We start from the raw sequence: 21,763 nt of genomic DNA on the forward strand, positions 1-21,763 counted from the left end.
TAAAATGGAATAAAATATGAACCCTAGTGTTTTAATGCCACTGTTTTAACCCAGGATACCCACTCAGCAACTAAGCACCCCACAGCCACTCACTCCCTCCTCCCTAGTGGGATGGGAGAAAGCATCAAAAAAACAAAAGAGAGAAAACTCATGGCTTAAGATAAAGACAGTTGATTGATAGGTAACGCAAAAGACGTGCATACAAGCAAAGTGAAACACGGCATTCATTCACCATTTCCTACTGGCAGGCAGGTGTTCAGCCATCTCCAGGAAAGCTGGGTTCCATTATTCATAACATAGAATCATAGAATCATAGAATCATAGAATCATAGAATCATAGAATCATAGAATCATAGAATCATAGAATAGTTAGGGTTGGAAAGGACCTTAAGATCATGAATTTCCAACCCCCCTGCCATGGGGAGGGACACCTCACCCTAAACCATGGCACCCAAGGCCTCGTCCAACCTAGCCTTGAACACTGCCAGGGATGAAGCATTCACAACCTCCCTGGACAACCTATTCCAGTGCCTCACCACCCTAACAGGAAAGAATTTCCTCCTTATATCCAATCTAAACTTCCCCTGTTTAAGTTTTAACCCATTCCCCTTGTCCTGTCACTACAGTCCCTAATGAAGAGTCGATCCCCAGCATCCCTATAAGACCCCTTCAGATACTGGAAGGCTGCTATGAGGTCTCCACGCAGCCTTCTCTTCTCCACGCTGGATTTCCCCTTAGTGAAGCCATGCTGGCTGTCACCAAGCACCTTGTTGTTTTTCATGTGCCTTAGCATGCCTTCCAGGAGAATCTGCTCCAAGATTTTGCCAGGCACAGAGGTGAGACTGACTGGTCTGTAATTCCCCGGGTCATCCATTTTCCCCTTCTTGAAAATGGGGGTTAGATTTCCCTTTTTCCAGTAGTCGGGAACTTCACCTGACCGCCATGATTTTTCAAATATGATGGCCAGCAGCTTAGCAACTTCATTTGCCAGCTCCTTCAGGACCAGCGGATGGATTTCATCAGGTCCCATGGACTTGCGCACGTTCTGATTTTTAAGATGGTCTCGAACCAATTCCTCTCCTACAGTGGGCCCAAGGTCTTCATTCTCACAGTCCCTGCGTCTGCCTTCCAAGACTTGGGTGGACATGTACTTGGGAAGACAAGCACCATCGTACTGAACACCTCCCCCACCCGGCACCCCTTCCTTCGTCTTTCCCAAGATTTATATGATAAGCATAAATTTATATGGTCTGGGATATCCATAGGGTTAGTTGGGATCAGCTGTAATCACTGTGTCCTCTTCCAACTTCTGGTGCCCCTTCAGCCTATTCACTATTGGGATGGGGTGAGAAGCAGAAAAGACCTTGTCTCCATGTAAGCACTGCTCAACAATAATGAAAAAATATCTGTATTTTCAACACTATTTTCAGCACAAATCCAAAATTTAGTCCCATGCTAGCTACTGTGAAGAAAATTAACTCTGTTATGGCCAAAACCATCACATTCTCCACTCCTTAGTCCATACAATTTGTATCATGCTCAGGTACCATACTGTCCCATACAATCTCATTACCCACCATTCCACTTCCTATCCTTTGATATTATATATAGATATCATTCCCTTAGTCCATGAACCACCCTTGTGAAATGTCTGTAACATGCCTATAAAATGTCCATTGAGTTCACTTTTAGTCTATGACTTTGGGCTCCACCTGTTATGGTGGTCACTTAGGACAGCAGAGGTAGTGTGTTGTGTGGAGTTACTGGGCACCAAAGCCAGCTCAGGTTGAGTTACTGCTGCACTTACTCTGTTTCTTGTAAGGCTCGTGCTTCATTGGTTCAGATGGGGGACATTACTGTGGGGACCTGTTACATACTGCCTGATCAAGAGGACTCTGTGAATGAAGTACTTTATAGACAGATAGGAACAGCCTCATGCTCACAGGCTCTTGTTCTCATGGGAGACTTCAACTACCCTGATATCTGTTGGGGCAAAGGTACGTCCCAGCAAAAGCAATCCAGGAGGTTCCTCGACTGTGTGGAAGACAACTTCCTTCTGCAAGTAACAGAGGACCTGACAAGGAAGGGTGCCATGCTTGACCTCGTGCTCAGCATCAGGGAAGGGGTGGTTGGAAATGTGACATTCCAGGGCAGCCTTGGATGCAGCTATCATGAGATGGTCAAATTTGAGATCCTCAGGACAGTGAGAAGAGCATGTGGCAAGCTCACTGCCTGGACTTCAAGAGAGTAGACTTTGGCCTCTTCAGGAACCTGCTTAGTAAGGTTCTGTGGGATATCGCCCTAGAGGGCAGGGGTGCCCAAGACTATTGGATGATATTCAAGGATCACCTACTGCAAGCTCAGGAGTGTTGCATCCCGACTAGAAGAAAGTGCAACAGGCGGGCCAGGAGATCTCTCCTTGGATGTATAAGGAGCTGCTGAGGAAACTTCGAAGGAAAAAAGAGGCTTAAAAAAGGTGGAAGCAAGGACAGGTGGCCTGGGAAGAGTACAGGGACGTTGTCTGGGAAGCTAGGGACCAGGTTATGAAAGCTAAGGCACAGTTAAAATTAAACTTGGCTAGGGGTATTACAGAAAGGGATTCTATAGGTACGTAGCGAATAAAAGAAAGACTAGGGACAACACAGGCCCCCTCCGGAAGCTATCAGGAGAACTGGCTGCTCTGGATTTGGAGAAGGCTGAGGTTCTGAATGACATCTGTGCCTCGGTCTTCTCTGGCAAAGGCTCTGACCACACCACCCAAGTCTTGGAAGGCAGATGCAGGGACTGTGAGAATGAAGACCCTCAGCCCACTGTAGGAGAGGATCTGTTTTGAGACCATCTTAAGAACCAGAACATACAAAAGTCCATGGGACCTGATGAAATCCATCTGTGGGTCCTGAAGGAGCTGGCTAATGAAGCTGCAAAGCCACTGTTCATCATATTTGAAAAATCATGGAAGTCAGGTGAAGTTCCCAATGACTGGAAAAAGGGAAATATAACCCCCATTTTCAAGAAGGGGAAAATGGATGACCCAGGGAATTACAGAGCAGTCAGTCTCACCTCTGTGCCTGGCAAAATCTTGGAGCAGATTCTTCTGGAAGGCATGCTAAGGCACATGAAAAACAACAAGGTGCTTGGTGACAGCCAGCATGGCTTCACTAAGGGGAAATCCTGCCTGACCAATTTGGTGGCCTTTTATGATGGGGCTACGGAACTGATGGACAGCAGTAGATGTCAGAGACTCTATGTCGTCGCGATGCGGAGGGAACACAGCACAACCAATATGATTGATAAAGTGACCCGTTTATTCTGCTTAAGCCTAGGGTATATAGAGAGCTAGATTGCTACACACACACATTCTTGGGAAACTCCTGTGGTTACATCCCTTCTTCTAACATCCTTGTTCCTCCCTTCAGGATACTCTTTAACTACAAGGTCAGCTTATCCTTTTGCACAGCTGGTGTTTTACCGAGCTGGGTTTCTTACTGACTTTTACAAAACTGGTCCCTGGCCAAGTTCAGCCATGGGAACGTGACCCTTGTCTGCTAACCATGCTTCCACAGGTAGAGCTTTTGATGTCATCTACCTGGATTTGTGTAAAGTGTTCAACATTGTCCCGCACAGCATCCTTGTCTCTAAATTGGAGAGACATCAATTTGATAGGCGGACCACTCTGTGGATAAAGAACTGGCTGGATGGCTGCACACAAAGAGTTGTAGTCAATGGCTCAATGTTCATCTGGAGACCACTAAGAAGTGGTGTCCCTCAGGGATCGGTGTTGGGACCAGTCTTGTTCAACATCTTTGTTGGTGACACGGACAGCAGGATTGAGTGCGCCCTCAGCAAGTTTGCCGATGACACCAAGCTGTGTGCCACATGCTTTGAGAGGCTTCAGCATGACCTCATGCACAGACATTGATGCTTCAAGGTGTACCTGCTACAGTATGAACTTACCCACAGCCACAAATGCTTTGAGATGTACCTTCTCCATCATGGTCTTATCATTGGGCCACAATCATTTCAGAAGTACACCTGTTGTGACCAGACATGACCATGGACACAGAGACTTTGAGATGTACCTGCTTTGGTGTGGACTTATTTACTGCCACAGACCCTTTGAGGTGTCCTGCTCCTACATAGAGAGCCATAGTTTGAAGTCCCTTCGACTCAAGTTCATACTGGAGTTCCAGCCTCCGCAGTACAGCAGCACAGAAACAGCAGTGATGTCCTGGCCATCTGCCAGACCAAACACATCACCACTGCTGCTATCAGAATGTTCCCAGACACAGCAGAGTCAGATGATAAGCTGTACAGCGAGCAGTGGAAGCAAAAAGCAGACACTAATGAGCACTAGGGTCTAAGACACAGTAAGGCAAGCAAGACCCATGGCAAGCTCAGAAGCCTGCTATGAATAGCCAAACAGCAATAACACCAATAAGAATAATGCTTAATTTGAGCTGGAAAGGTAAAATTGCCTCATCACTTCATAATCAGAATCTTGTGTTACACAAAAATCTTTAGGTACATGTTACCTTCACTGTACACAGTGATGAATTTCTCTGTAGCAAAACTGCCTAAAATGCAAAAAACCCTAACATTCATGCAGCTGGTTAAGAGGAACAGCATACAAAAAAAAAAAAAAAAACCCAAAACAGGAGGAGTGCTTATATTGTCTTCTACTTCTTCTGCTGCCTTGTATTTGTTTCTCCTCACAGAGATGCATTATCCTGAGATACTCCACTGTGTAGCAGCAGAAGAGATCCAGGACCATTTCTCTGCAGCCAGCAACAGCCCACCTTTATGCACAAAGTAAGACAATTCATGGCTTTGGGCTGTTTCTGTTTCCAGGAAATAGCAAATCTGAACAAAGGAGAGCACAGAAGTATAGCTTCCACAGGAGAAACTTCTGAGCATGAGCTACAACATGCTGCTAAGAGATACCACATACAGCTAGGGGAAACCAGGACACTCACAGGCAAGATCCAGTAGTTAGGATAAAAGCGTCAGATGCTTCTTTTTGTAGCTCAGTAAGGTCTTCCTGAACACTCAGGAAAATTCACTACCTTAACCATCTTCTTGTGTAAATTATTCAGCCAGGAGGGTAGGAAGCACACTGCTTGAGTGAGGTGATCAGCAAAATTAGCAACCAACTAGAACTAACTACGCCTTGTTCTTCATCTGTCTCTGCCCATTCTCTCAAAGAGATTTGTTCTTTGGGGAATTTGTGCTCACTGCTTCCAGCATGGGCAAGGCTGTCATGCTTATGCTTTTCATGGCCACAAAGCCAAGAATGGATCTGTTTATTCCTATATTAGAAACTACATGTCCAGCTATGAACCAGCAAGGCTTCAGGGTTCACCGCAGATGTAAACCCAAAGATGAAACAGCTGGAAGAAGACATGAAGCATTCTTGGTATATGTGATCTAAGCTAGGAAATTACTTCCAGAAGAAATTACACAAATATAGGGTCCAGCTGGATTTACATCACAAGACATCTAACGCACTTGGAAGAACCTATAGTGATCAACCCCACAGTGGCTTGCTGCAAGAGACAGAAATGTTTACAAATCCTACCTGCTACTACCTCCTTGCTTGTCTCAAGACACAGTAGCACTGGCCATTGGTTCAAAACAGACAACCAAAGGATCATATAAATTACAGTGCTATTTAACTTACTACATCATTTTAAGCAGCATTTCAGATTGTAGAACACACCCCCTGTTCTGACCAAAAAGGTCTTATTTTTTCCTCTCATTTAATTTTAGACAGGTGTCTGAAAACATTTACTTTCCAGTCCAGCTAAGAGAGCTGGCAGGAACAAATATTAAAATGTTCAGAATATCTTAAAGAGCAGAGTTGGTGCTTTTTATTGTTGTTTTATAACTTTGCTTTAATCAATTTTTTATCCATTGACTCCCTTGCAAGTTCCGACCAATATAATTAGCAGTATCTAAATTAGTTATCACTCAAAATTACTTTCTTCTTGGAAAACCAGTTTTATTTTAAAATTATAGGTGTTGCCATAGGCTCTGTTAGACCTATATGCAAGGGCACATTTTAAGTAGATAATAAGTTAATCCTAATTAAAAAAAAATATTCTTCCCTCCATAAAATGTTAAGATTTGTGAATGACCTTATTTTCCTTTTGGTAGACATATTGTGACAATCAACTGCTTTTCATCCATATACGTACTCTTCACCTTCCATTGAAACATTATATTGTTCAGCTAAGCTCTTACATAAACTAAACATATGTCTTAATAGTCAGGTTTATCTTCACTGCAGATATGATAGAGAGCAGAGAAGCCAACATTTCCAAAGAGTGCCTATTTTCGACCCTGTTATTTGCACACTGTCATCAGTAAGTAAGACTGTGTCTTCAGTAGTTGCCAAACACCATCAATTCCTGTTAATTTCAAGGCAAAGAGCAATATACCAGTACATCTGGTAAAACATCAGCCAGCTCACAGCAGCATGAGATGAGAATGGAGATGCTAAGATGCCACATCTCCCAGATGTGGCTTTGGACCCAAGACCTACCCAAGGTGTCTGGTGCGCTTAGGTAACCCAGCTAAGCCACTTCAAAGGCACCAAACTTAGTGAAAACAAGTCCACAAGATTGTTATCTGGCTTTGAGAATGTTGGCCCTGATGGAATTTTTTAGGTACCTATGTTTGGAAATACTGCCAGGAGATTTTATACATTCTCATAATTGTTCAAGCCATTGAGAGACATGCATGCTCAACATTACTGCAAAAAACTGTTTGTGGATCTGCACTGAGCAGATTACAGGAACAGGCTTTAGTTCTTAATCTCCAGTTATTTTAAATTGATGGGTCAATTGCTGAGGTATCTCCAGAGGGGACGCCTTCAACACGGGAGCGGGGGGAAGCTCAGCGTCCAGCAGCTTCAATTCAGAGCGGCAAGAGCCACCGAGGAAGCTTCACGCACCCTCCAGGCCTTTTCCAGCAGCAGACAGCTCCGCTGACGTGGGCAGGGACTCACGGGCGGCGGTACTAGGGGGGACCGCGGCTTCGTGAGCGCTCTCCTCATGACCAGTTCCGGGTCGGGGAGCTCTGCTCTGGCTGCTCCGGAGGTGGCAGCGTAGGCACCCAGACAGAGCCGATGAGAGGGGAGGCTGTAGTGCAGCGCTCGGGGTGTCGAGAGTGCCTGCACTGGTCTCTTGGGGCCAGGGTGCACACCGGGCAGAGCTGCACCGGGTGCGCCCTGGTGGAGGTCCTCCTGCAGCAGGGGCTGAGCTGCGGGACACTGCCAATAGGATTGAAAGATGTCAGGGAAGCTGAGAGGAAGCAGGACTGCTTGCTCGAGGCCCAAACTGTGCAGGGGCCATAGGCATCCACCATAGCACATACAGGAAAGGAAGAAGGCATTAATCCAGAAAGCTGGGAGCTAGTAACAGAAAAAAAAAAAACACCAAAAAACCAAAACACCACCACAAACCAAAACCAAAACCAAACCAACAAACAAACAAAACAAAACAAAACAAAACAAAACAAAAAAAAAAAAAAAGGAGGAAGAGGACAATTAAAAGCAAGGGGCTTCCTCCTAAATCTGATGTCCCCACCCAGAGCTGTTTCACAGTTCTGCAGGGGCTAATGAGGAAGTGCACACCTCACCACATGAACAGCTGGATGATGCACCAGTAAAGAGGATCACTACTGGTGCTGCCAGGAAAAATCAGCGGGTCATAGTAGTAGGGGACTCTACTTTGAAAGGAACAGAGGCACCCATCTGTTGGCCTGACTCAGTCTCAAAGGAGGGGTGTTGCCTACCAGAGGCTCAGATCAGGGATGTTGCAGAGAGGCTGCCTGCTCTAGTAAGTCCAACAGACTATTACCCGCTTCTCGTGATCCATGTGAGTGCTAGTGATCTAGATAGCAGTAGCCCAGAGAACATAAAGAAGGCCTACAGAGCCCTGGAAGAGGTGGTTAGGGGCTCTGGAGCTCAGATATTTTTTAAATCAATTCGTGACGATACAGGGGAGGACCCTAAAAAGGCCAGGTGGATTTGGCAAGTTAATGAATGGTTAGAACAGTGGTGTTGTAGTCAAGGGTTTGGGTATCTAGAGTGTGGGACTCAGTAGGCCAGGCCTACTGGAGGCTGGTGGAGCTGGTTTTGGTAGGAGGCTTGCCAGACTGGTCAAGGATGCTTTAAACTAGATGTGTTGGGGCAGGGGGGCATCATTCCATCCCAACACGCCCAGTCAGCTGCCAGCACCTCTAATAAAAGCTTGGAGTGATGCAGAGTTATTTCAGGTGCTCCAGCCAAAGAGCCAGCTTCATTTGGAGCTCACCTTAGGTGTGTATATACCTCTGGAAAGCAGGCTAAGGCACATGAAAAACAATGAGGTAGTTGGTGACAGCCAGCATGGCTTCACTAAGGGGAAATCCTGCCTGACCGATTCGGTGGCCTTCTATGATGGGGCTACAGAACTGATGGACAGGGGTAGAGCAGTTGATGTCATCTACTTGGAGTTGTGCAAAGTGTTCAACGCTGTGCCACATGACATCCTTGTCTCTAAATTGGAGAGACATCAATTTGATAGGTGGACCACTTGGTGGATAAAGAACTGGCTGGGTGGCTGCACTCAGATTTCTGGTCATCAGCTTAATGTCCATTTGGAGACCAGTAACAAGTGGTGTCCCTCAGGGATCAGTGTTGGTACCTGTCTTGTTCAAAATCTTTGTTGGTGACATGGACAGTGGGATTGAGTGCGTCCTCAGCAAGTTGCCGATGACACCAAGCTCTGTAGTTTGGTTGATACACTGGAGGGAAGGAATGCCAACCTTATGAAGTTCAACCATGCCAAGTGCAACGTCTTACACCTGGGCTGGTGCAATCCCAGGCACAGCTACAGGCTGGGCAAAGAAGAGATTCAGAGCAGCCCTGCAGAGAAGGACTTGGAGGTGTTGGTCGATGAGAAAATGAGCATGAGCTGGCTTCAGCGTGCGCTTGCAGCCCAGAAAGCCAACCATATCCTGGGCTGCATCAAGAGGAGCGTGACCAGCAGGTGGAATGAGGTGATCCTGCCCCTTTATTCTGCTCTCGTGAGACCTCACCTGGAGTATTGTGTGCAGTTCTGGCATCTTCAACATAAAAGGGACATGGATCTGTTGGAACAAGTCCAGAGGAGGGCCACGAGGATGATCAGGGGTCTGCAGCAGCTCCCGTACAAAGACAGGCTGAGAAAGTTGGGGCTGTTGAGCCTGGAGAAGAGAAGGCTGCATGGAGATCTCATAGCAGCCTTCCAGTATCGGAAGGGGGGCTATAGGGATGATGGGGATGGACTATTCATTAGGGACTGTAGTGACAGGACAAGGGGTAATGGGTTCAAACTTAAACAGGGTAAGTTTAGATTGGATATAAGGAAGAAGTTCTTTGCTGTGAGGGTGGTGAGGCACTGGAATGGGTTGCCCAGGGAAGTTGTAAATGCTCCATTCCCAGCAGTGTTCAAGGCCAGGTTGGACAGAGCCTTGGGCGACATGTTTTAGGGTGAGGTGTCCCTGCCCATGGCACAGGGCTGGAATTTGATCATTTTAAGGTCCTTTCCAACCCTACCTATTTTATGATTCTATGATTCTGTTTGAAAGGGGACAGCTACTCCTGTGGAGTCGCAGTTCCAAATCTGAATGTAGCTGACAGCTTTGAGCCACTGTGTTTTTGCACCCCAAGGGGAGGAGATGTTCAGGGAACAGTTTACAGCAGAGGATGACAAAGGCTATTTAGTGATCTCATTTCTCTGTGGAAGTATCTCTTGGTGACTGGAAGATATTTCCCTTGGCATTCCTTGGTGGCTGTCTTCCTCTTAGAGAAGAATTCGAGTACACCTATCCACCTGCAAAGGACCTGTCATTTATCCCTTCCCTAGGGAAAGAAATATGGGGTGGGGATGCTGGAGAATGGCCAGTCTCTTTCAAACATGGAAGAGGAGTAGGGTATAGCAGAGGATGGAAAATATCAGAGCAAGACTGGCTGTGGGCACATGACTGCAAGGTTAGCTGCAGTGCCTCCTGGGGAAAGCACTGGTCTTACCAAAAGACCATTTTAATTATGTCCCAGTGTCCTTTAATGAACCTTCAGCACAGGGTATCTGAATCAGCTTTACCTCTCACTCAGTTCCTGCAGGAACTCACTGCAATAACATCTGTCACAAACTGCTCCTTCCATGTATTTACCCTTCAGTCCCTCTCACTCTCTCATTCCCAGTTTCATTTCTTAAGAATAAGGTGGTGGGAAGGGAAAGTTCAACAGGAATCAAAGAGACCTTATCATTCAAATGTATCATTTGAAATTTCGTAAAGAGAAAGCTGAATAATTTCCCACAACCTGAGGGCAGTGCTATCTTTCATCCTGACTTACTCTGCTATTTACAAAACTGTATAATTACCAGAGCAAATGCCACGTCACAGCCTGCACCTGCTATTGGCAATATAGAGAACATGTTTCTGAAAGTAATAATTAAATAAACGTGTCCTTCGATCAGCTTCATCTAGTTTTGTAGCTCCTGTGTTCTTTAAAAGGAGCAAAACAATGCATTTGTGCAAAGAACATTCTCTTCCATTTTAATGGCAATTATTACCTGTAAACTAGACATAGTAAGAACTATGAAGCAGATGACTGTGGTCTAAAAAAAACCCCAAAACAACAGAAACCCAGGCAAATATACCCACTGGAAAATCAAAAAGCTAAAACTGTAAAGTCACTGTGTGTGTAGTTGTGTGTGTGCTACAAAATGGTTCTTTTTAGCCTCAGCATCTGAGTATTCCCAATGGAAATGTTATTATAAAAGATAACAGGTTGTTTCAGCAGAACTGATCAAAAAGTGATTGCAGTTTCAGGCATGGTCCCATGATGGGACTGACAGTCCTGAGTGAAAAGAATTATTTATACCCAGCAACTCATTCTTGGGTGGAAGATGCATCCAGGAAGAGATGGACATGCTTGAAATCCTGGGAAGCAGACACAGGGTAAGGGTGTGAGGAGAGGATTGACTGCAGGGAAGAATCTTCTCTTCTACCCTTCATTTCTACTTTGAGCTATGCCAGTAATACTGCTGCGAGATCTGCCAAGTGTGGTGTCCCTTGCAGGATGCATCCAAAGAGAGGATTCAGGTTTTCTCTGGGATTGTAGCAGCCTCCTAATGCAAAATTCACCCTAACCCAAGCCAAGAGAAAAGGCAGATGCTGAACCTTCACATAGACAAGACAAAAGCTGGGGCTCAGATATCTACACATACCTCACATCTGTCACACACATCTTTCTACATCTCTTCATTATGTATTTTCCTCTCTGCCTAACTGACATCTGTGGTTCATGTTCCTTTTATATTGCACTTTAACACAGAACTCGGTTGAGCAACTGGGTGGGACATTTATCCTGTGTCACCACTGGCAAGAGCCATATGTCACGGCTCCTTGCCTACTAGAAGTCAAATATACAGTGTAAAGCCATTTCACAACACAGTTTTGGAAGATGCATGCAAGGTAAGATCATGAAAATTAAAGGAGTGGAGGGCTCTATTTTCCATTAAGGATTTGCTGACAAAGAATCTGTTGGCAATTAATAGATTAATAAACGTTTTTGTAAATGTCTCATGAACTCTTACTGAGTTTAGTAAGGCAACGATCCCAGTTCAGCAGCCCACAGAGCACTTGGTCTGTGGTATTTATAGCTGTGGTTTGTAACTCTTTTTTCACAACTTTCAGTGCTTAAAATTTTGCTACAGTGGTCCAGTCCCTGCCCAGTGTATTTAAACCAGTTGCCAGTGTTGTTCCTCATTACCTCCAGAGACACCTCAGAGCAGTTCTTGGATGACTTTGGAAACCCTTCTTTTGGACCAAGCAAAATAAGCAATTTCTGACTTCAAAATGCTAATTTTTGTTGCCCACTACGCCTTTACGAAGTACTGAAGATTCAGTAATACATTGTTGCTACAAAGCATGTTTGAAAAGGCAGCATGTGCTAAATGTAAAGGCAACAGCAACATTTCAGGAAAATCCCAACAGATGACTCCCACAGGCAAACAGACCTCAGGAAATACCCTTCATAATCACATCTTTGGACACTAAGGAAATTACCTCTACTAAAGATTTGCTTCCTTTCCTTTTCAGTACTCTAGATATTCGGAAGCTCTTCCTGGGATTTGCAGTGATTCTCACTTAAAGAGTAATTTATTGACACTCCTAAGAGAACGCTTTAGTTCGCAAAATATTATTCATCAAAATGCTACAAAAAATGGCAGTTTTATTATGATCCTAATCTATAAAGCTTTTTGTCTATCTTTAAAGCTATGGTTATCTTGAAGTGCTTAGTCTCATATTCATTGCTTTTATAATTGGACAACATAGAACAATGGGAGATTTACTAGTTTATTAAGAACCAAAATTAATGTAATCCAATATCACCCTTTGTTGAAAGCCACCTACAAAAGAATTGCATGAGGATGTGGAATGAATAATCTTTCTTGTTTTTCTCCTCTTGAAATCACTATAGTGCCTTTCCAGAGCACAATAAACGGCAGTATGTTATGGAAAACTAGTACAAGTCTTACCAGGTAAATAAGTTCAGTAGATTTTGGGGCACTGGCACAGTTTATTTCTGTCAAATATTTTCACAGAGGAATCCTTTATTTGAAGTGATCTTTATGGTCCAGACTTGAAAAAGAAAGTCTTAAAATCAACAACCTAGTTCTTGTTCTACAGGCAACAATACGGTCATTAAACCCAAACTCATTTGTTTTTTTCATACCATTAAAGACAGGCTTGTGCATGAAGCAATGTTTCTAAGATGGGAAACTAAAATTTATACCAGAAAAGGTAGGGCAGTTCAGCACCAGGAAATAAACCAGACAGAATTAGCTCACTTTACAAGATCTAAATCACGCTCCACACTAGCCTCATAAGTCCTTTAAAGACCAACTGAATGATTAATGCTGAGCAGGAGTCAAATCTTCAAGGATAAGAGCAATGAAAAAAATTGAAGCAATGTGTCCCAGTGATGTGTCCCAGAGTTTAAACCAAGTAGTCAAACAGACAAAGGGATTTTGATGTTTCCTTGCCATGGACAGAACTAGTTTTTCAAGTCCTACATCCTTTCTAGGTTGAGATGAAGTTGGAAGAGGTTGAAAAAAAATTCACAAATCCTGTTCTGTGTGAAAATGTGCTTTGGTTCAGCAAAATTGACTCAGAAAGTGTATTTCTTTTACCACCTTGTCCTTCTGAACCCTACTTCAAATCAGAGGACCAATTTTCTATTGCAGTACTTTATCATTGTTCAGCTATATAATTAATTACGACATTCCCTCCTCTGACCGGCCCTCAAAGTGCTTTTATAAAGAAAGAAAATGGCACTATGCCTATTTTACAGTCAGAGAAACTGAGGCACAAAATGACAAAACATTACGTTCTCATTGCAGACTGGACCTTGAGATGAGACCAATGCAAACTATTAAGAATCATTGTTTCTTGAAACAAGGAAAGGTCTAGTCCTCTGAACCGAGCAGTCACCAGGGACACAGACCAATCTTTGTGTTTGGTTCTGGTATGCATGTTGTTTCTTCAGCTGCAAATCTGTTTTCCTGACTGGTTGAACTGTTCACCAAAGAGCTGTCAGGCAGTCAGTACCTGGTCATACACATGACCTGTCACATGTCTGGGTTACACCACTCCCTGAGAAGTCAATGGTAAAGCTGCACTTGGCTTTACTAAAAGTCTCTTTGGAACACTTTTTTCTGTGTTACAAGAAATTGTCATCTTCAGTTATCTGCCTTCTCCTATGTAACCCACAAACAACAGAGCCATCCATGCCCATTTGCTGTGTTTTGTGTTCCTGGGAATGCTGACCATCTCTTTGCTAGCTCAACCAACTCTTAGCTTGCTCTGTAGCTTCTGGGCTTTGTTGGAATGCCAAGTAAAAAATGCATCAAGCTACTTGGAATACACCTTCAGAGAGACACTGAGATTTTCAGGAAGGGAACCAGAAGGCAGAGGTGTAATAAATTAATCCTTTAGTTTTAATTTATTTAATGTGGTGTTTCTGATGGCTGTTATTCTTACCTCACTTTCCTGCACCATGAGCTTGCAGTCTTCTCATCTCCAGGGTGAATAAACAGGATCATGATTTCTGTGAGAAAGATAGGAGATGTATCTTGTGTAAGACAGTTCAGCTCCCCGCCTCTGGACAGCTGGGAAGACCGACGGGAAAGGCTCAGCATGCAAACTTGCCATGGCTCAGCTCCTCCCTCCCCACCAGTAGTACTGGCAGTAAGCACCAACTGCTACCGGGCCAGGACACTTAGATCCTTTCCCTGCTGAAAGTCACAGGCAATATGCTGGATTGGTACCAAAGGCTCCACTGACCTCAGTGGCCACTGAAAACCAGATCCTATGGGATCTTCTTGCATTTACACCTTGCAGAATATCTGTCTGGTTCTGCAAAATGCCTCAAAGGGGAACTATTGCTTCAAGCTCCCTCAGGCAAATCATACCTAGGATTGTTTATTAAAAAAACCCTTTATTTATATTGGCTTAAAAAATAACTAAACATTATTGTTGATTTCTCTGCTTTTTTGCAGCTAACGGCAGGGCAGGATGTAATTTTTTCTTTCCTTGGGACTTGTTAGCTCTTTTGCATTTCCCCATAGATGTTTTCTATAAAGAATAAAAAATATAATAAATAAATTGAAAAAAAATGCTTGTAGACCCAAAAGAAAGAATTCATCTATTACAAAATAAAATCTCTTCTAGTAGCTATTAGAATGCATTAAAAATATTCCCAGGACTCTCCCCTCCAGTTATGTTGCAGAAGCCGTGCAAATAATAATTATGGCTAAATGCACTACAGTGACAGTCAATATTGTACTTCCCAAGCTAGTACTCATTATTCTTTATGGAACTCATGCATTTTGTGAAAGATCAAAAGATTTACATATCATATGGAGTGCTTTAGGGAGTGACTTGCTGTGCACTTTAAATGCACAACGTTCCACAGCCATTTAAATACAGATTTCATTTCTGTCTTCTGTGTGATATTAAATTTGAAAAAAAAGAGGGAGAAACAGGCAAAATCAACTTGGGTACCTTTGTTCACATCATGAAATACAATTTTACTTTGGTTTCGATATAGAAGTGTATTATTTCTATGGGATGTTATTGAATAATCTTCTAGGCTCAGCACCGGCCTTTGCTCATGAAAGAGATGAAGGAAATAATTTTTTTTTATGACCACTACAGGTGAAATCATCTGTTCTTCCATGCCCTGAGGAAGGGGACAGACTCCAACATTCCACTTGGCCTCCCTCCACCGTCGGCTTCTCTGCAACATCCCCCAGTTAGTCTGGTCTGCACTTGTGGGTGGAAAGTAGCAGCAAATGAAGAAGCAGCTGCAACCGACTTCCTTAGTGCAAGAAAGAAAGAAAATGCCATGATTTCTGTGCTGCCCTAGACTGCGGCAGTCAAGGCAGATCACTGTGCCGGCAGCCTGCTTGTGTGCCCTTGGGTGAGCCACTGCACACAGGTTACTCTGTGGAACACAGAGACACAAGTGTCTTTTTTTTTAACCTTGCCAGAATGTTGTGAGGATAAAGAAATACATTAAGGACAACTGAGTGGTCAGTTACTATGGTAATATGACCACATGGCTGTGTAGCGAGGCTTTGAGGCTCTGCCACACCTACATTCTACATATTCATGCTCTTGCTCCATATTCATTGCCTTTTAGCATGTGCCTAGCTGTGAAAAGATCAGCTCAGGCCTTCCATCTACTTTCTCTGCCCCTGTGGTTGTGTCATGGGACCAAACACGGTGTATGTGTCAGGCAGTGAACTCTGCCTTGGACATTTCCCATTTGAAGGTGAGATGGGATCTACAGACAGCCTGAGCTACGTTCCTGGGAGACCTGGGAGTACACCAAGGTGGGACCACTCCTGAAAGTAGATTTTCAGCATGATCTTTGTGACCAGAGAAGCATCGTGCATGAACACCATTTTTGGAAGCCCTACTGAAGTGCAGCTGCTGTGTCTTTGACCTGCACCTGCAGGTAAAATCAGAATAAATCAGGCATATGGATGCTAATCCTGGCCTAAACAATCCAGAAGAGGAGCAGATTGACTGGTTTTGGGGAAAGAGAAGGGCAATTAGAGCAAAGGGTGTTTGGAAATTTAGCTTAAAAGGGAAAAAATAAATTGTCCTGCACATAGTTGGTCTTCTGCCAGTTTGTACACCGCGGTATTTTCTCTCATTGCAAAAGCACAGATTCGTCTTTCATTCATAAATGAGCTTTATTCTCAAGAAGGGTCCTGTTGTGAGGGAAGGTGGTTAAATGATTGTTGGTTTAGACATTGTTATATGCACTACAGTCAGAGACCCTAGTGCAAAAAGGATCCTAAGAAGGAGAAAATTGACTGCTACTGCTGAACCCAGGACACCACCACAGGTATAACCTGCTGCTGCGCTGGGGAGAACGTCAAGGGGAGAATGCTGCCACTGTTCTGAGAGGCCTGTGGCGCAGTTTTCCTTGTGCTTTCTGCATCCTCTTTCTGTCTCTCCCCTCATTTTCCCTCAGCTACAAGTTTGTCATCTGCTGTCAGCTGTGCACCCTGCAAACACAGCTCTGCACAAAGACCACTTTCAGTGGCCATAGGTCAGCATTCTTGTGAGGCAGTCTTGCATGTCCATGAACTCCCTCATTGCCTCAGCTTGGGCATCCGGATCCTGTGCCAGATGCTGGAAGAGGTTGAATGGCTCGGCTCCTTGCAAGGCTGGGGGCAAGATGATCTCCTCAGGAACCTTCTCATTCCCAAAGAAGAAGTGGTTGAGGCGTTTCTCCTCCAAGCAGTGGCACAGGTACCGCATGATGTCATCCAGCCGCAGCAGGAAATGTGTCCTGTGCCAGCCTGACAGGGGTATGGTGTTCAAGAGGTGCATCACCACTGTCTTCAAGGTATAGGTGGAAAAGCCTGTGCCCACCAGAATGCGGGCACAGAGCTGCAGGCATCTGAGGGGGAAGCTGGCATCTGGGGCCTGCCTGGTCATCAGCTCAAAGAACGTTGCCTCTGCCACAGCGCAGCTCAGTGTCCAGGTTGTGCTTGGGGTGAAGAGAGCCTCACTAGGCTGGCTGCTCATGAAGATGTGCGAGTTGCCTTGCTGCATGCCCAACGTAATTTCAATGAGGATTTGCTTCTCTGGTTTTGCCACCTTGAATTTGCAGGAGCGGCTGCAGGGCAGCATAGTTAAACACCACTGGTGTGAATGAGGCATAACCGCCCAGCATGCTTTCACCAGCTGATGAATCCTGCAAGCTGTTTTCTGCACATCTAGATAGGAGCCGGTGCAGAGGGTGTGTAGGAGGCTGGGGCCCTGATGCCTTCTCAGCTCCTCTTCGTCGTGGTGGACGAAGCACAGCATGTCCCCCACCAGCTGCTCTCTCATGCATGTACACTCCAGCTCCACGCGGATGCGGAAGCTCCTCGCTGGCATCTCCCCCAGATTGCAGGGCTCCGGGAGAAAGGTGTGGCCAGGTGGGGGGGCCAGGGGCACAAGCACTTCATAGACGATGTCTTCTTCATAGGGACTCCAGCCTTCGTGTGTGCTGCCTATGCCAAAGCATGGTTCCAGCACTGGGAAGGAGCTATCTAATAAGTATTGTCTGGCAACAAGGATAAAAGCATTCACAAGGTTCCTCACAGATTCGCACTCTGTGAACAGGTTCTGATCAGGCCATTGTATGTGCTCCTCAAAATGCCTTGCCAGGTCATTTGCATATTCACTGACTTCTTCCTCTTCGTTCTCCTCCTCCCACTCTTCCTCTTCTCTACTGCTGCTGCTGGAGCTGTCCTCTTCACTGCTGCTGTCCTCTTCATGGCTTCTTCTCCTGAGGCACCAGCAGAGCCCAAGAATGAGGAGGAGCAGGATGCCAGCAACAGCCCAGAATTGCCAGTGCTGCAAGGCAGCAAAGAGCAGGCCTCTCAAGGCCACCGGAGTTTGCTCCTTGCTCCTCTGCCACTGGCTCTTGTGCTCCAGCTCCTGCAGCAGCTGAGCCATCGCCCAGCTCAGCTGCTTGTCACGGTGCTCCATGCGGTCACGTGTGGCTTCATCCAGCTCATCATTGACGAAACGCACATTCAGGATGAGCTGTTGCAGAACCCAGTGTAAGAGGTTTGTGACAGCCATGGCCTGCAGAAGAGAGAAAGAATTCAGTGGGGCTGGGAGGGAGGGAAGGAGGAAGGGAGCTGGTGGCAGGGGGCAGTGGATGCAGGAGCTGCAGGGAGCTGGGGACAGGCAGGAGAGGGAACGAGGCAGCTGGGAGGCAGCAAGGCCTGTGCGAGGCCCGGTGCCAGCAGCAGTGTGCCCTGCCCATGCGCTTGCAGCCAGTGCCTCGATGCAGGGTGAGCACCCACCCCCAGGGGGCCAGGTTTCTGCCCTGGCCCTTGTCCAGCCCAGCCTCCCCCCTGCATGCACACTCACTGCTGTCCCAGGCCGTACTGGGCCAGTGCTGCCTGCTGGCACCCTCATAACCATCCCCCATTGTGACTTGTCCCCTGTGATGTCACAGGCGCTGGGGGCGCATCATTCCTTCACACCCAGCCCAGTTCAGTGACTCACAGCTGCCCTCGTGCTCTGGTTACAGCTTGGCAGCAGTCAACTTTGTTCAGAGAAGCTTGCATGGTGCTGTATTTTGTAATAAATATATTCTGCCTGCCAACGGAAATCTCACCATCATCGAATATCCTGAGTTAGAAGATGTCTGAGTAGCCTAGCTGTACGCCAAACATCATCTCAATGAGCATGGTTCTCCAAGAGACATCTGTGGTCTGCACTTTGCAAGAGCAGCTGGAGGGCAGCCCATTTATGCTGCAGCAGTGTAGGAGAGGCACCAACATCCTTCTGTGGCCTTTTCTAGACACTCTTTGCCATGCCTGTAGTGATGCACGAGGTTGTTGTAACTGAAGTGCAGGACCTGGCACTGATCCTTATTGAATCTCATATCCCTGGCCTTGACCTATAGATCCTACCTGTCCATATTCTTCTGCAGAGCCTTCTGATCCACAATGAATAACGCAGTTGGTGTCCTCTGCAAACTAGCCAAGGCTGCAATTGATCCCCTCGTCCAGATCATTGATAATAATATTAACAGAACTGGCCCCAGCACTGAGCCTTTAGGAGCACCACTTTTCACAAGCTGCCAACTAGATTTATCTCCATTCACCACCACTCTTTGGGTTCAGCCTTCTGGCCATCCTGAAAGATTGTCTGTGAAAACAGAAATTCCTCTTCCACCTGTGAGCTCTCTCATTCCTCATCAGGTATTGCAGTGCTATGGATGGTGCATAAGTCCTCCAGAATAGGTACAGTTCATGTGGAAATCTTCCCCAATAGTATTCTGCCATTATATTTCTATATTAATTGGCCCACCTAAACTTTCAAATTTCAGCTCCATTCCCACTATAAACTTCCCAAATTTTAGCTTTGCAGTTTCAAGGTGTCCTGGGTTTAGCAGTAGCAGTCATTTTTTCTCCTTCTTGGTAGCTGGTGCAGGGCTGGGTTTTGACTTTTGGGCTGGGAACAAAGCTGATAAAAATGCTGTTTTGGTTTGACCAAGGACTTTGTGAGCCTCATGCTCTGCCAGGGAGGATGGGAAGCCGGGAGGAAGCAGAGACAGGACACCTGACCCAAACTGACCAAAGAGGTATTCCATACCACAGCACATCATGCGGAGGGGGGAACTGGGAGTTACCCGGAAGGACAGGGGGTCTGCCGGGTCGGACTCGTTGTTCAGCACGTGGTATTGTACTCTTTTCCCTTCCTATTATCTCTTATCATTGTTGTTAGTGGTGGTAGCGGTGGTGATTTGTGTTGTACATTGGTTGCTAGACTGTTCTTATCTCAGCCCGTGGGAGTTGCATTCTTTCGATTCTCCTCCCCATCCCTCTGGGAGCGGGGAAGGGGGGGCAGCCCCTGGGGAGGTGGGGGGGGAACGTGGGCCTCCATTGCTTCCAGCCTGGCACCAATCACTGGGAGTGAGTGCACAAGCTGTCTGGCTGAGGTTAAACCACGACAGTTCTTTTTGGCGCCCGAACAGGGACACGAAGGGGTTGAGATAACGACAGATCTGACGGAATTAACAGTCACTTGTCACAATGCTGATTTATTGGCTCTCAAAGTTGTTCCTCTTGATCTCACAGTTTCAGTATATCGTACCTTACTTCCATTTGGTATTTGCTGTATTAGTGTTTTTCAAGTGTGGGGCTTGGGCTAAAGTTTTTGTCTCATTGTACTTTATGGTATAATGACTTGTAATACAGTAGAATTATTGATCATGAAACTTATCTGGCTTATGTTCCCAGTATGGTCACCACCTTTATACTTTGGGAGGTATATAATAGAAGTGCTTAGCAATTACACATCTTTTTTCTCCTTCTCGGGTGGTCAACCTGTGAAGGAGACATTCTTTTACCCTCCCAGTTCCCCCCTCTGTTCCCAGCCCGAAAGTCAAAACACAGCACTGCACCAGCTACCAAGAAGGAGAAAAAATGACTGCTACTGCTAAACCCAGGACACAAGGATTCCTAGATGGGCATGCAGGAGAAGTTGAAGGTTAGCTAACTGTAAAAGATACAATTATTATTCTCTATGAAAACAAAACAAACAAACCAAAACAAAACAACAAAACACCAGTAACAACAGGAGAGACACAAAATAATAACTCAGCGAATCTCTCAAGCTAATTGCCAAAAATCTTTACAGTGATGCTTTGTCTTCCTACCAGCTGCAGATCCCAGCCCTTATTCTGTCCTCTACACTGCAATACTGGGCTTTCCCTTGCACTATAATGAACTAGAAATAAAAGAAATACAGAAACATAAAGGCTGAAATTAAAGCGGAAGAGCAACACTAACATGGCAATAGTGATGTTAGTGCTGAAGTATTCCCTGGGAGCGTGAGCTGGCACATATAATGGACACCCAGATATTTGAAATGCAGCCAAATAATTTGGCACGTCTCTAACTGGCACAAAGCAGTCTTAGTAAAGCTTCCTACTGCTCCTGGCACTTTTACAGCTGTCTTTCTTCATCTTGCTCTTCCCACTGCAACAGCTACTCAACAGGTGTTTCTACAGACACAGCGTGTTTGGCAGCTGTAACCCTTCAATATTATCGCTGAAATACATTTTTCTCCCTCTCAACAGCATCACTTGGGTCTGTTGCTCAGAGGCCAGCATGACAACAGGGACAGCTTACCAACTGGATTTGGGAAAAGGGGACTGTGTGTTTGGGCAGCCAGATATTCGAGTTCATAAAACAGTTGGAGAATATCAATGCTTGGCATGACCAAGCTGGAGTGGTGCTTTGTTTAAGTTTATCTGGAACCTATCTTCTGCTTACCTGGCTCTTTCCTGGTTTTGATGTTCTTGCCCCAGGACCTCTTGGTCCCACACACATTTTCTTAATTGCAAACAAGTCCCCATGCCTTTGGGCTCCTTATAATTTTTCATAAGTATTGAGTGTCTGCTCTGATCATGATGGTTTTTCTTTGCCTAACCCTACTCAGCCTTCAGTCCAAATGTGCTTAGAGAAAAGATAGGAGAGCTCAGATCCTGGAGGAAAACTGGGAACTGTATGATTTTCAGAACGTATGACCCAGGGAGATTCAAAGGTGATTAGTGTTCATGAGAACATTAAAATTAATAACTGTCTTGTTTTCTTCATTTTCAGCTTACCTCTGCAGTTTTTTGGCCTTGTGTAGT

The 21,763-nt window shown here is 45.4% G+C and overlaps 1 protein-coding gene and 1 long non-coding RNA gene across 2 annotated transcripts; one reads left to right on the top strand and one right to left on the bottom strand.

Moving 5' to 3' along the window:
* The first annotated feature begins 4,170 nt into the window (after positions 1–4,170).
* On the top strand, positions 4,171–6,895 carry LOC133213405 (uncharacterized). The gene is made up of 3 exons (XR_009725812.1): positions 4,171–4,465; positions 4,716–4,809; positions 5,203–6,895. It is a non-coding gene; the product is annotated as an uncharacterized LOC133213405 (long non-coding RNA).
* A 9,752-nt stretch (positions 6,896–16,647) lies between these two features.
* Positions 16,648–18,490, bottom strand: LOC133213406 (inositol 1,4,5-trisphosphate receptor-interacting protein-like 1). The gene has a single exon (XM_061355611.1). It carries the CDS (start codon positions 18,187–18,189, stop codon positions 16,648–16,650), a length of 1,542 nt encoding a protein of 513 aa, XP_061211595.1. The 5' UTR covers positions 18,190–18,490.
* Positions 18,491–21,763: the final 3,273 nt, after the last annotated feature.

Source organism: Neopsephotus bourkii, unplaced genomic scaffold, assembly GCF_033783945.1.
Source record: "Neopsephotus bourkii isolate Nb327-2 ecotype Australia unplaced genomic scaffold, CSIRO-AGI_Nbou_v1 NB_95, whole genome shotgun sequence".
Taxonomy (NCBI): domain Eukaryota; kingdom Metazoa; phylum Chordata; class Aves; order Psittaciformes; family Psittacidae; genus Neopsephotus; species Neopsephotus bourkii.

Excerpts from the sequence above, each read along its gene's own strand:
- LOC133213406 (XM_061355611.1), bottom strand. The coding sequence starts at position 18,189 with ATGGCTGTCACAAACCTCTTACACTGGGTTCTGCAACAGCTCATCCTG.